The following is a 14,973-nucleotide window of genomic DNA, read 5'->3' as shown; positions in this document are numbered from 1 at the left end:
GCGTTTCCATAGCACCTGTACAATTGTAGAACTGTCCAATTGGTTACCTCGGAATATTATTTGGATTATATATCTGAGAGAATAAATTCTGCTGAGAGCAGGATACAGGTCTACCATCAGATATAGAACTGTAACATCGATCTAGAAAATAGAAAATAGAAAAGTGTCAAACATGAAACCTAAACTAAAATCTGACAGCTCATTAATTATTTTTTTAATTCAATCAATAGATTTTTTTTAATTCAATATTTTTAGCTTTTATTTTATTATACAACCAGTTTGAAAGTATTGAAAATAATAAATAATGCAACCATTCTTTAAGGTTGGCCAAAATGCTTGCAAAAATTTAATTTTCATTACTTTTCACAATATTTTTTTATATCGTTATAGTTTATTTTTATTTTTATATCGTTATAATGTAATAATTTTGGTCATTTTCTCTAGAACTGAAGAGGATATAAAATATATCGAAATTAATTTCCAAACCTTAGTTTTTCTATTTGCGAGAGTGAAAACCTTTTTGGTGAATTAGGACAATTTACAAAATTGATGAGTGCTCATAAATTTATTCAAAAGTAGAAATTCAAGGCGCTTCGCGCCCTTCTTTTTAGGCTTTTAGGGCGCTTCGCGCCCATCTTCTATTTAAATTGTGAACATGTTCTTTTTGTTTACATTTTAAAACAAAAATTAAAAAAATTTTGCGGATTTTAAAAAAAAATTTCGCGGATTTTAAAAAATTTAAATTTTTTACAAAATTAAAAACCTTTCAAACACAAATTTTTAAAATTTCAATCATTCACCAAAAATTTGGGCCCGATCGGTTCAGCCGTTTTGACGTTTATTGGATACAAACAAACAAACAGACAAACAAACTGACAGACAAGCCAAATTTATATATAGATTAAGGAATTCCACTTTTTGGCGCCTTAACATTCATCATTATTGAAAAATGTATTTTTTAAATTGTTTCAAAATCGATTGTATTGAGGATAGCTTCGTTGTTTTTTATTTTTAAGATAAATAATCATGAATATTGCTTTCAGCTGATCAGGAGGAAAAATTAAATTTAATTTCTAGATTATTTTTGAATTATTTTCACTGAAATTCCACTTTTCGATATTTTGCAGTTTTTATTAAATTTTTCAAAACTCATTCTAAACACTTTCAACTATTTATGACACTATTATATTATTATAAAGTTTGTGGACACTATTCAGTGAGAACCAGAAAACTGTAGAATAGAAGATGACAAACTAGCAATACTTTAAAGTGTATTTGATGCTGTTCCAAAAACGTAGTTTTACTTGTCACTTATTATACCACTTATTATACCACTTATTAAGTGAAATGGGTCTGTTCACTGCAAACTATAAGACAGGAGGAGAAGGTCAAATGTTTGTGAAATTACTGGTTCGACTTGGTGTCCTTGTAGCTCCTCTAGGTGTTTAAATTAAGCAAATTTATCCGGTTATATATTATATATATTAGAAAACAAAGACATTTTCGTTCTTCACGATAGATCTTTAATCAGAGGAGTTATGATCGCAGAACAGAGATTAGAATAGAAAGAAATTTAAACGATCCCTCTGTATGAATTTTGTCAGTCCCTTTAAGCCTGAAAAGGAGTTCAGAATACCTACGAGTAGGTTAAAGATGGTAGCTGAGTTGCTTGATAGCTTCAGAAGTAGCGCTTTAGCTGATTAGCTCCGGTAGTAGCTGTGTAACTAATTAGCTCCAGGAGTAGCTAGCAGTTTAGTTGATTAGCTTCTGGAGGCTTCTTAACTCCAGAAGTAGCTGAGGTTTAGCTTATTAGCTCCAGGAGTAACTAAGGTTTAGCTTATTTGCCCCGGGAGTAGCCGAGGTTTAGCTTATTAGCTCCAGGAGTAACTAAGGTTTAGCTTATTTGCGAGGTTTAGCTTATTAGCTCCAGGAGTAACTAAGGTTTAGCTTATTAGCTACAGGAGTAGCTGATGTTTAGCTTATTTGCTCCGGGAGTATCTGAGGTTTAGCTTATTAGCTATAGGAGTAACTAAGGTTTAGCTTATTAGCTCCGGGAGTAACTAAGGTTTAGCTTATTAGCTACAGGATTAGCTAAGGTTTAGCTTATTAGCTATAGGAGTAGCTGATGTTTAGCTTATTAGCTCCAGTAGTAGCTGATTGTAGGATGAAAGAATAGTGAATTTGGGGATAAGAAGTTTAAGTTTAAGATTGTTATCCTCGTCCAATTCTTGAGCTGTTCCGACCTGCAGGAGGCAGTGTTTTCGGCCATGGTTCGTTCGGGGGTTTCTTCCTCTATTTTTTTCCCCTTACGAGCTTTTGCAAAGCTTTGCATTAACACAAAAATTGTCTTTTTAACTGGAAGAATCTTAGAATAATAAGTCATGCATCATAAGTTGATTTTATGTTGAGATTTGAGTTGTAGATTAGAAACCATAAATAGATGTAAGACTAAAATATTAGGCTTGCACGAAAACCCATAAATAATTTTTACTAAAAGCAAAATGGCAAAATGGGTCCCATTGCATACAAGTTATCAAATTGCAATTAAAGAGTGAATGGCCATTTACCTTCCTCATCCTCAATTTTGATGTTTTGGTATCTTGAGTATTTCAAAAACTTTGGTTTTAATATTTGATTACCTCAAATTAACAAATATGTTTTTTTAATAAAAAATATTAAATTTATTTTTTATCGAAACTTATGCGAAGATGAACTAGGGATTGCATGACAGTTTGTCAGAGAATTGATTAAGGAAAAATGAAATAATTTAAAAAAACATTTTTCTATAAAAAGATGTTCCAGGGCCCAAAAGGTTATATGTCTCAAATGTTTGAAGTACACCTGCCAGTATGAAAACAGTAAAACAAAATGGTGGTTTTACACTTTTTTCGAGTCAATTCCTCTCTTGACTAATCTATTCTCTTTAAGGTTATTATTGAAAACTTAAAAGATTTTGATTTTACTTGCAATTTACTTTATTTACGTGTGTTGATACGGCACAATTGGTGTGTCTCCTTTTCATTAAGTAATATCTTGAGTCTAAAAAGTCGTCTTCCTATTCCATAGTTTTTTGGATCTCACTGTTTTTTAAAACAATATTTGAATTAATTTAATTTGATTTACCAACATGGAAGAAATCTATCTCTTGTATAAACTGTATCTGTGAGTTCACGACTCTCAACGAAGCAATATCCTAAATAATTGAAAAAATATACAGTGAAACCCTTCATAACGAATACATCGAAAGAATTCATCAAATGTCGTATTCTTCACTTTCTGATAATGGAATGTTGCAGATATTTAGTTTTTTTAATGAAATGATTATATGGAACTCTTTAAAACTGTTCCCGCATATCTATGGTTATTTATTTATTTTTGCAAATACTTAAATTTACGTAATATAGTATAAAACTTATTGAAAAATTGTCAAGACGACATTTGATAAATTCTTCAGATGTATTCGTTATTTAGGGTTTCACTGTAGAAAAATATTAAAAATATTTTTTTGAATTTATCCCAAAAAACCAAATAATTGATCTTAATATTTGAAAACTATTAAAATTAAAAAAAAATTCCTAAACATCTAAAAAATATCTGAAAATTAATACAAAATATTTTAAAGTTTTAACAAAATATATTAAAAAATATCCTAAATATTTTAAGATATATTTGAGGAATTCGAAAATATTTTAAACAATTTGTAAAATATATAAAAATGTCCCAAAAAATTAGAAATTATAAAATAAAATTTTGCAATTTAAAAAAAAGTAAAAATCCTTAAAAGTTAAAAACTTCCAAAAATAAAGCAAAAATTTTTTTCAACCTAAAAATAGATTTTCAGAGGGCATTGTATTTCTCTTTGGATGTATTTATCAGTGTTTCTTTGCCGGTATTTATATTCAGGATTTCGCCGATTTTGTTCGACGAATGAACAGTGAAGACTGTACCTGGAAGTTCAAGAGCTGAACAGTTCCTTCAATGTCAAGTCTGTTAAAGATAATATTTGTTGCTCTGTCTCTTCTGATTACCAGTACATAGAGTGCTTATTGAAGGGACGGTCCGATTCACAAGGGTAGTTTAAAAAGCTTTGTCTGATAGTATCAGTACATATAACTTATTTCTCTTCATGAAAACTAATATTTTCAACTAATATATCCCTATCATGAAAAGTGTAGACTTATAAGCAAAACAATAGAAAATGTCATGGAAGTCCTTAGTGGTATTTTAAATTTGAAAAGAAGAATGAAGGCGTTTATATTACCGGTTTTAACTATTATTGTCAAAGAAAATTTGAATTTTTTGAAGAAAAGTAAAATGCGATAGAACTCCTACTGAAAAGTTGTTTTTGGGACCCCCCATGCATGTGCAATATAAATACATATGATACGAACTAAACATCAAGATCAATTGAATTACCACTTGAGGAGGATATAAGAGATTCTGAGTTGTTTTATACGTAATCAATTCTTTTCTTCGCCATCCTTTTGATATTAAAAGTTTTGATTTTATGATAAAGGATTTGATTCTTTGCCACAAACTCTAATTTTCTATAAACCGCTATATCTTTGCTACCTAATGCCTGAGACCTTTGATATTTCAAATAATCAAATAAGTTTGAAATATTAAAGGCTTTCACCGTCAAGTTGAAAAGATATTAGGATTAGAAAAGCAGAGATTGTGAATCTAGCGAATCAGCGTCGATCAACAAAATGAATTCAAAAATAAAACCCTCTGCTAACCGTGCTAGATGTGTTTGGTTCATACAATTTAAATTCAAATGCATTTTGTTTTATAAATCTTCAGACTTAGGAATTGTCTTTTTAAACTTTTTCATTTAAAATGAAAAAATAGTATGAAAGATACAAAGCAAAAAATGCTTGTTTAATTGGTCAAATTGTGATCTTAAGACACAGCTTGCTGTGACAAGGATATATTGAACTATAACTGCGCGATATATTGAAACAAACTCAAGTTTTGTTAAATCTCTATATTTCTTCAATCTTATGTCGTACAGCTTTGACATTTTGAACTATGAATCCTGATAGATTAATAAAATTTTAAGTTTGAAATATCAACGATTTACATCATGTAGCAAAGATATAGATTTACAAAATTTAGAGTTTGTGGAAAGTATTTAATTTGTTTGGATTAAAAATTCAAAATATACAGATTTTTTTACTTTGTACTTTCCTAAGATCTCTAAAGAAGAATCTCATTCTGTTGCCTCGCCCTGTAAGAAAAAAAACCAGATAACAGGGTGTTTCTTTTTTTCGTTTTTAGAAAGTTTTCACATTTAAAATTTTGAAATAAAAAAATCTCATATTTGGCAAGAAATATCTGCCGAATTAGCGACACAAATTGTTTATTTGGCAGTCATCCACCTGTTTGTTGCCAAATAAGCAATTTTTTGTTCAATTTAAGCAATTTTTTATTTTGAAATTTAGAGTGGGGTCATACTCCCCTAGGCGAGAGAGGTTTATTCCACAACTGATACAACTTTATGACCTCCTAGCTTCTCTAGTTTGGATTTTAGGCATGAGATTTTATACGGGTTTAGAAATGAGGAAGTACACAAAGGAATTGATTCTTTGTCACAATCTCTGATTTTCTAATCCCTGTATATTTGCAACCCAAAGTCGTAAACCTTAGATATTTTAAACTATAAATGTATTTAGACAAAAAAATCTAAGTTTGAAATATCAAAGATTTACACCATCAGGTTGCTGAGATATTGGTTTTCGAAAATTTGAGTTTATGGCAAAGACTCAATTCCTTTGCTTAATATCTCTTTAATACGAGAAGTCACGATTGAAATCATTTTAATTTGATATACGGCAAAACATTTCAGAAAGTTTTAATTTAGATAATTTACAAAACTTATTAGAAGTGCACATCACATTAGAATATTTTGTTTTCAGGGTCATACATTGTACATACATTGTACATACATTGTACATACATTGTACATACATTGTACATACATTGTACATACAGCTTAATTTTTCATCACATTTGTTTAGAACAATTTATAAAATTAAAGGAACTGAGTTTTTGCCACCAACTCAAATATTCTTATCCCTATATCTTTGCAACCCATGGTCATAGGCCTTAAATATTTCAAACTAATAATCTAAAACAAATAATCTAAGTTTAAAATATCAAAGGTTTACACTAAGCGGTTGCAGAGATAAAGAAATAAGAAAATTTGAATTTGTGGCAAAAACTCAAATCCTTTCTCAAGAACTCTGAAGTTATAAACAATCAAAGGTCTCTATGAGAAAAGTTGGCCATCTTTTTTGGGGGTTTCTTATAAAAAGAATGTTTATAAAAAAAATCTAAAAAAAGAATCTAAGATGGCTTAGAAAATTTCAAAGTATTACATGGTAATAAAAGCAGACATTCAAACTGCAATTTGAAATACGTTATAATCTTGTGAAGCATCTTAAAACATTTACTGTGAGACATAAAGCACCAGAAATCGATGCTCATATCTATCTGTGACTTAAGAGCAGAAGAAATAAACTTTTTCAGTGAAGATATCCTACATTTCAGGAGGGTCGTGTCCAATTCACAACCGTAAACTTTAAACATTTATCTGAACAAAATTATGGAAGTAACCTAAATTTTTTAATCTCAAAATTGATAATTTCCAATTGTGCTTTGATACAGATTTAAAGGGTACCGTTGTTAATCGGGCAGTTTAGCATGTGGTGGGTTACTTACAATAACCCACTCTTTAAAAAATGGCCTTTTATCATGTTTTGAGTAAATGGCTTTATCATAAACATTGATTGTGATTATTTTTTTAAAAATATATAGTTTATAGTTCTGTTTAAACGTCTAATCAAAAGCGATCAGAGGAATATCATCTCAAATCATCTCAAATCATAACAGATATATTTTAAACACACAATATGATATATCAAACAATTCACGAAACTACCTCTATATCCCAAATTCAACAATATCTATAATATATATATATATATATATATATATATATATATACTAATTAATTAATTAATTAATTAATTAATTAATTAGATTTACAAATAATGTATGCTTTCACAACATCAAAAAGATCTGATATTTGAAAGAAAATATTTTTATTTTTACCTGGAATAGTTCCAGAAATATCCAGATTATTTATGTCTGTAAATACAAATGTAGTTTTTTCTGCCACTTGAACACTTTCAAACCTAGACCATAAAGAGCATATAAACAAGAAATGAATATTGCGCGAAAATACCAAGAATAAAATAAAAAGATAAAATACTTTCTGGGTTTTTTGTGATTTTTGCTAAATATCTACATTTTTCATATTATATAACCTATAATTTATTATTATAACCTATAATATTAAAATGTTTGTTTTTAATGATGTTTTGATATTTTAAAAACAAATGACTATATAAAAAGTCTTACACAAGTTTTAGTTCGTTGATGTTCTCAAAAGTGATATCTGTTATGCTGGAATAGCGGTCATCTAATCTGTCAAGGTCAAATACAAGCCTAGTTCAAACCAGTTTAATTAAAATAGATAGACAGCTGTTATGCATGTCATTATGCATCAACTTTCTAGACCAGGTTGACTTTGAATTGTTGCATCAGCTGACAGCGCCTAAACTTGCATTGGTCTAACCATACTAAAAACTTATACTTTTTGGAGCCTCGGATAAAATAATTTCATAACTGTAATATGAATAAATTACTAAAATTTGATTTTTTATTGAGTAGAAGAGAAAAATTTGATAGATTTGAACGTGAACATGAACATAAACGTGCACCGAAAAAGAATAACAATAAAATAAATTGTTTCAATTATTTTAAAATGCACGAAAAGAGAAGCTTGTAAATGCAGAAGATATCCAAAGTGAAGACATATAAATCTGTTCCCTCCATTAAAGTTATCTTTACAGGATATGACCAGTAACCAGCACGGGATATTGAAGAGGAATTAGAATAGATTGGATAGAACACAATAATTGATCAAACGAGATTCACAAAACAAAAATTTCCTCTTCAGATCAAATTCTATATTAACGGATTTTGATCGTCAAAAAATTATTTGTGGGTCACCGTTTATGTTTAGATGAGGTCAAAGACGACCTTTTGTACAATGAGTGATGCTATACCAGATAAAGGCCGATTGGACAAACGTACATTTGCACTAAAGTCAGTTGTTCACAAAACGGCTTGTAGTCCATTTGAACAATATTCCACATGAACAAAATCAACATTCAACATGTTCAATTGAACTAATCTAATCTTTTTCCCGCTAATTTTTATTATTGCAATTTATCATTAGTGCAATTGATCATTGTGCATTTGAACATAATTTAAATTGGACATTTTCCACAGAAAAATTGTTCAAATGGACTAATTATTGAGTGCTTGAACGTTAGTCTTAATGAACATTTTCGACAGAAAAATTGTTCGTTTGAACAAGTTTCGAACTTGTCGCAAATGATGAAAATTTTAGCTTTAGTTCAAATGAACATTTTTTGTTCATTTGTTCTAAAATGTGTTCGTTTGAACTAATATCTAAATTGTCGCAAAATGATGAAAATTTTACCTTTAGATCATGGATGAACATTTTTTTCATTTGTTCAAAATTTTACTCATTTTAACTTTTAAGGATTTTCCCATCTTTTTACGGTTTTAGTCCAAATAAACTTTTTTGTTCATTTGTTCTAAGATTTGTTTAGTGGAGCTATAAACATGAAATGACCCAATTCTAGACGGGATTAATAAAAAACAATATACCATGTGGTTGGAATGTCTCCTCGTGGGGTTTAGTTCAATTGAACGAATATTTGTTCATAAGGACTATAGTGCTTTTGAACGTTAGTACAACCAGTGGTGCAACTAGGGGGGGGGGGAGAACCGAGCATTAGTTCAATCAATCATTAGTCCTATTGACATGTCACTTAATAGTTAAAAACAGCTATCAGATTTTGGACATAAGAAATTGTTCGTTCTTATTTAATTTAAGATAAATGACTTGTGTGCCTTCAGTGATACACAAGTAAAACTGTGCTTAGAGAAAACTAATCATATTTGTTTTGAATTAAACTGGTTCCTGAGGTTTTGTGTACAGTCAGTAATAAACAGCTGACTTATTCTTCTATCTGGAGGACGACCTGTATAGTAAACAAAACATTGCGGCATTTCGTACAGCGCGGCGTGACCAACAGACCAGCCTTGGAGATTTATCCCCGAAAAGGGCAGATTAGGATTTTAGAAGTCCATGGGGGATTTTTTGGTGATTTTTTAAAAATGTTTTTTTTTTATTTGTTGTTAGATTTTGTATTCATTGATAAAAACTCATTTGATTCAATTTTTTGTTCAGTTTTTTAGAACTTTTCTTGTAAACGAGAAAAAATAACTACAGAGAAAAGGCGGGAATTATGAAACTTGTGGATAAGAAATGAATGTATTTTTAATTGGTGGGAAATTTAGTATAAGCAAATTTAATCTAGAAAGTGCGGCCGGGATATTTTTATGCTTTTGCAGTTTTTATGGGCTCTTGGGGTTTTCTTTATAATATTCTTAGAGATATAGGAATCATTTCCCTAGATCTCATCGAGAAAATTATATCTAATTTAACAAAAATTCCTGTCAATACAAGAAAAATTCAGAAATTGAACATTATAAAAAATGTATGACATAAAAGCATTAATTAAAAATAAAATCTCGAAGACTGATTATCCCAAATTAAACAAATTTAAAATCTATGTTTAAAGGGACCCTCCATGCGAAGATGACAATGACTGATTCACAACTGTACCATTAAAAGCTTTGAATGATCAAGTATGATTATACATATATCAATGTTTATGTTTTTGACAAATTATTATTTTCAATTTTGTCTTTTTTCTGAAAAATTGACTTGCGCATTTCTGCTCAAGGGAAATATATACGAATTATCAAAATTATACACTTCGCTCTCCACTAAGCACTACTATTTCTTCAGTGTACAACAAATGGCTGCAGTCAGCACTCCACACCGAAAGCTTATCTATTTGTCTTTTAAACCTAGAAAATGACAATATCTTTCACAATATTGTTCAGATAAATGTTTCAAGGGTACCATTGTGAATCGGGTAATGCCATCTGTATATTGTATAGGTCATTCAAAATTACGCATGTACATTGTACAGTCCTTTTAATTTTGTACCTGACAACTGGTATTTTGTAATATCAGGACCTAGTTTAGACGATAGACTCTCAAAACTAGTATTAATGTATAATTTATAATATTAATTACACTATTGAAAGAAATGAATATTCAAGATATGCATTAATTAGAAATAATTAAAAAGAAATCAAAGAGAAATATACGATTTTTACATCGAAGTTGGAAAAATACTACTTCTACAATTTATTAATCTCGTCAAATAAGAACTTGTATTTTCTATCCACCTGCTTCAAGATAAAACGTACTTCAGTGCAATTGTTTTGTGCAACGAAAAGCTGATTACAAAAAAAAATTAATTTCACTTTCTCATTTCTCTGAAAATTATATATCTGGGAAAACCAATAAAAAATCCAAAATAAAGAATACTCTATATCAAATTACAATCTGCATTTCCGGATTCTTGAATAGTAAAAACAATAAAAAATCTGGAAAAGAGAAAAAAAGAATTTATTAGTCGAAACAAACAACAATGGAGGATACAAAGGAATTGAGTCATTGCCACAAACTCGAATTTACTAATTCCTATGTCTTTGCAATCTGATGTTTTAATCCTTTAAAATTTCAAACTTATATTAATTAACCCCAATAAGAAATCAAAGTTTGAAATATCAAAGGTCTTCGACATCGGGTTGTAAAAATATAGGGATTAAAAATCTGAGTTTGTGGCAAAGGCTCAATTCCTTTATGCGAGGTTATTAGAACGACTTTGTAAACCTTCTTTAGTTTGATTTTACGCACAAGTAGGGGAGAGAGAAATATCTATTCGTCGTCGTATATATCAATACAATTAAGACGAAGATATATTTCAATTTTTATTTCTGCCAAGCTTTCAAACATGGAAACATAGAAAAGCTGCCAATTAACATCTTCTCTTTGTTTACTTGTTGAAAATCAAAATTTAAATAAAAAACATAACATATAATTTTATCCTCCGTACGATTTATTTTAGTTTGACAGCAAAGATGGTTCTCATTAAAGTTGTATTTTAATTAGTAAATATAAAGTTGTATACAGGCAGAAAACTTCTAAAACATTTTTTAGTTTTTATTTACTTTTATTTTTATTTATTTTAGTTTATTTTATACATTTTCCCTGTCTGAGTAGTCCACATTATTGGTGCAGGTACAACTAATAAAGAAACATAAAGAAACTTTTCCACAAACTCAGATTTTCTAATTCCTATATCTTTGCAACACGATGAATTGTAGACCTTAGATATTTCAAACTATGAATTTTGTAGGATCGATCACAAAATCAAAGTTTGAAATATCAAAGGTTTACAACATCAGATTGCAAAAAAATATAAGAAAATTTGAGTTTGTGGCAAAGGCTCAATTCTTTTCAGGGAAAAATATAAAATTATTAAATAAAAATATTTGTAGATTTTATTGCGTTTGAAAAATTTAATAGGAAAAAATTGGTAAATTAACATATTAATCCTCATTTTCTGATATCAGCCTAGCTAATAATGTGTAAATTATAACGGTAAAGGGATTTGAATGAAAGTACAGTAAAAACTATGTCATGAGAGCTAGATGAGGAAAGCATATCATGAATTTTCCTCCGAGCCGCTAAAAGTTCATTTGAAGTAAGTTTCATGCTTGAAAATCCCTATTGTAACCTTTGTGTTTAAACCAAAGATAGTTTGGATGTCAGATGGCACAATATGTGGCTCGGAGCAACGTAGGATTAAGGCTTTGTGCTCTCCCCTCCTCGTCTCTCTGACATCTAGCGGAAATTAAAGAAACATAAAACCTGAGAAATGTAGATTCTAAATCCCTGGTCACGCAAGCAAACTCAACTCCACTGACACCTCAACAAGAGAAAATTGAAATCTTGAATTTTGAAAAGTTTTCAAGAAAACTTTATGTTCAACTTTCAGGAAACTTTAATAATAAATTATACAAATAAAATCTGATTCCCCGCTAAAGAATTAAATTTCAACTTCGACCGAAAATCCCTAAACAATCAAAGAACTATATATTTCTTGAAAACAATTATGTAATTACTTTTTTGTTTCCTGATCCCCAGGCAGGTTTCTAGTAAATTCAAGAAATATTGCCTTATCTTATTTTATTGTAAATAGAAACATTTGTGAAAGGATTAGGTTGTGTTTTAAAAAATGAAATATTTTTTAAAAAGGTTAACAGCAAAAAGTTACTTTTTCATTTTTCTCTTAAAAATGTCCATGTTCTACTCGGTGGGAAAGTTTTTTTTTATCAAATGATAATAATTCGTCATCATTATTCACCGAGAAACACATTTTGGCTTTTCCAGGAAAGTAAAATAATTGGAAGAGGAAATGTTAGCAGTGTGTCACAAAAGTAGTAACGGAGTTTTTGCAGACAAGCGAACAATAAACAACACTGCAAGATTCCTTTAGATGAGGTACGTGAAGAAACTTAACGTCCCTTGGGACAACTAAGTAAAATAACCCCCGCTATGTGGAGTTTTCATGAAAAATTCGCGCATTTTCAACTCAAACGTAAAATTCCCTTAACCTCCCTATTAAGTAGTTGTTAATAATAATATAAAAGAAAACAAGGTTTCTTATTAAAAAATCATTTAAGTTTTGCTAAAATTATTTTTAACCATGCGTACTACGCATTGCGTATAGGCCTTCAAATTAGTTGGAATTTCGGTTGCTCATGAATTTGACGGACTGTTTTAAGCCTAAATCTATCAGAGTGTTCAAAATAACGAACCGTCTTTGATACTTTATTTATTATCGATTTATAGATCAAACGTTTATGCAATAATATTGTGAACCAGTGAGGATTCACAATTGTAAATAATTAAGTACAGTTTATTGCTCCAAAGCGAGAATATGTTTGTTAGCCTGACAATCTAACCCAAGCCAAGTGCTAAAGGTTTTTAAACTCTTAGTGTGTTTGCACTTGCAGCCTGATGATCCAACAGGCCAGGCTCCAAAAGGATATTTAACCCTTCCTTATCTTGTTTATCTGGATTTGGTACAGTTAGCCAGGGCAGAGCTAGGGAGGAATCAATACCAAGATAGGAGTAACGGGACTCCATGGCAAGGCAGAAAGGCGTATGATCGGCCATATTGTGCCCCAGTGCAGAAGAAGTTAGATTTACCGTTAGTATAGAATCAGAAGGGTCTGATGGAAAAATATTTGCCACAGGAAAATGTCGTGTTATTCAGATCAAATGTTCTTTTTTGATCCAACCCTAACCGTTTGTATCGTTAAAATGTAGACATAGTTTTGTGTGCAAATATGTTTCGTTATTTCACTCAATCTTAGCCTCTTTACTTTCATTCCTTCATCAAGTTTATTATATTTTGTTTAGACTAGTTTTTGCAATGCTGGATCCTGAAGGTCATGATTTTGCATGTTTTTAATCGACAAATGACTTGAAAATTCTTTTCACTGGGTGCCATTATTTTTATGAACGAGCTTTGATGATTTAATTATCAATTATAAATAATAACATTAATTGCGATGTTTCGACAAAAAAGCAGAATTTATTTGACCGTTTTCTTACATGAATCATTTTTTATTGCGCAGAAACATTTAGATATGTCCTTTTGACTGGTAAAATCTTTATTTCGGGCTTATGAGTACAATTGTAATAAATGGCGGTACACATATATATAATACTGAACACACAGTGAATGTAAACTAATTAATGTCCTCTTTCTCTCTTTTCGCTTAGGATTTTGAAATTTTTTAATGATTTATTTCTATAAAGGAGGCCTTAACAGTGTTTGAGATACATGTATCAATTGTAAAAGTTACAAATTCAAAGAAAAAGCGAAGACGACATAAATTTGTTAGGTCACTACTGTCTGCAATATTACCTGAATAGAGGAAGAGAAAAATAAAACTTATCATTTTCCACATCACTGAGTTTCATTTATCAACCTTTTCTAAACATCTTTAAAAATTATTTGTCAAATTATAACTTTATAACTAACAAATTATAAATTTGTAACCATGTAACTTCTACAGTTTTCATTTCACATCCAAGAGAGAGAAAGTTTAATTTGTTGGATTAGAAAGGATTGAAAAATGGAGGTTCAAGCAATTTTTTAGTTTTGTTACATTTCTGGAATTTTATCAATCTTTCACTCGAATCATAGTTTCGCTCAATCATATGTTTAAAGGATGGCAATTATAAAAATTGAGACCGTGATTATATTAAAAAAAGAGGTCTGTTAGCTTTAGCAAAAAAGAAGATGATTTTAAAAATTGTTTTCAGTATTATCATGGGAAACCTTTTTTTAACTAAATGAATATTAAAACGAAATATAAAATAAAAATAATAAAAAAAAATAAAAATAAAAAATAAAATAATAAAATAAATTTTGAGGTTTTAAATCTCAAGTTTTGATTTTCGGGCAACTTTCTTTCATTATATTTCTTATTGTTTGTTTTTCTTTTAAACTTAAATGTTGTTTTAAGAATTCTTGGAATTTGATGAAATTTTTAGATAGCAGAAAGTTTTTCAATTAAATATATCAAACTACAGGGTTGTACAATCTTCTCCAAAGTCTCATCAATCGTAGGTAACATTGTACCTTATAGCCAGAAGCCTTTAGATGAAAATTTTTTTTTAAATCTTAAAGATCCTAGATTTAGACAATTGTAGAGTTTAAAAGTAAAAATAGGAAATTGATTTTGAATATAAGATTAATCACTAAGTAAAAAAGAAAGAAAAATTATACCCACAAAGGATGAGACTTCAGCGAATTAATTGAAGTTTTTCCCTTCTGTTGTGAACTTGTTTATTTTTTGCCAAATTTCTCA

At 29.6% G+C, this 14,973-nt stretch overlaps 1 protein-coding gene across 3 annotated transcripts in view; it reads right to left on the bottom strand.

The window, feature by feature from the left end:
• Positions 1-14,973, bottom strand: part of LOC111707252 (uncharacterized) — a 24,395-nt gene extending 9,422 nt beyond the window's left edge. For 2 of the 3 annotated variants that reach the window (XM_023480319.1, XM_023480320.1), the window contains exons 1-12: positions 14,892-14,967; positions 14,025-14,093; positions 11,957-12,014; positions 11,294-11,329; positions 10,181-10,236; positions 9,083-9,143; positions 7,426-7,512; positions 7,117-7,199; positions 5,191-5,230; positions 3,948-4,020; positions 3,124-3,193; positions 48-141 (exon numbers count right to left, since the gene is read on the bottom strand). In XM_023480319.1, the coding sequence (XP_023336087.1) occupies positions 48-141; positions 3,124-3,193; positions 3,948-4,020; positions 5,191-5,230; positions 7,117-7,199; positions 7,426-7,512; positions 9,083-9,143; positions 10,181-10,236; positions 11,294-11,329; positions 11,957-12,014; positions 14,025-14,067 (701 nt within the window). In that variant the 5' untranslated portion in view covers positions 14,068-14,093; positions 14,892-14,967. Of the gene's footprint in view, positions 1-47; positions 142-3,123; positions 3,194-3,947; positions 4,021-5,190; positions 5,231-7,116; positions 7,200-7,425; positions 7,513-9,082; positions 9,144-10,180; positions 10,237-11,293; positions 11,330-11,956; positions 12,015-14,024; positions 14,094-14,891 lie in introns of all 3 variants that reach the window. The other variant, XM_023480318.1, reaches the window with a different exon arrangement.

Source organism: Eurytemora carolleeae, unplaced genomic scaffold (genome assembly GCF_000591075.1).
Source record: "Eurytemora carolleeae unplaced genomic scaffold, Eaff_2.0 scaffold728, whole genome shotgun sequence".
Lineage (NCBI taxonomy): Eukaryota > Metazoa > Arthropoda > Copepoda > Calanoida > Temoridae > Eurytemora > Eurytemora carolleeae.
Note: the sequence above shows the minus strand (reverse complement) of the source record. Positions and strands in the feature narration are given on the sequence as shown.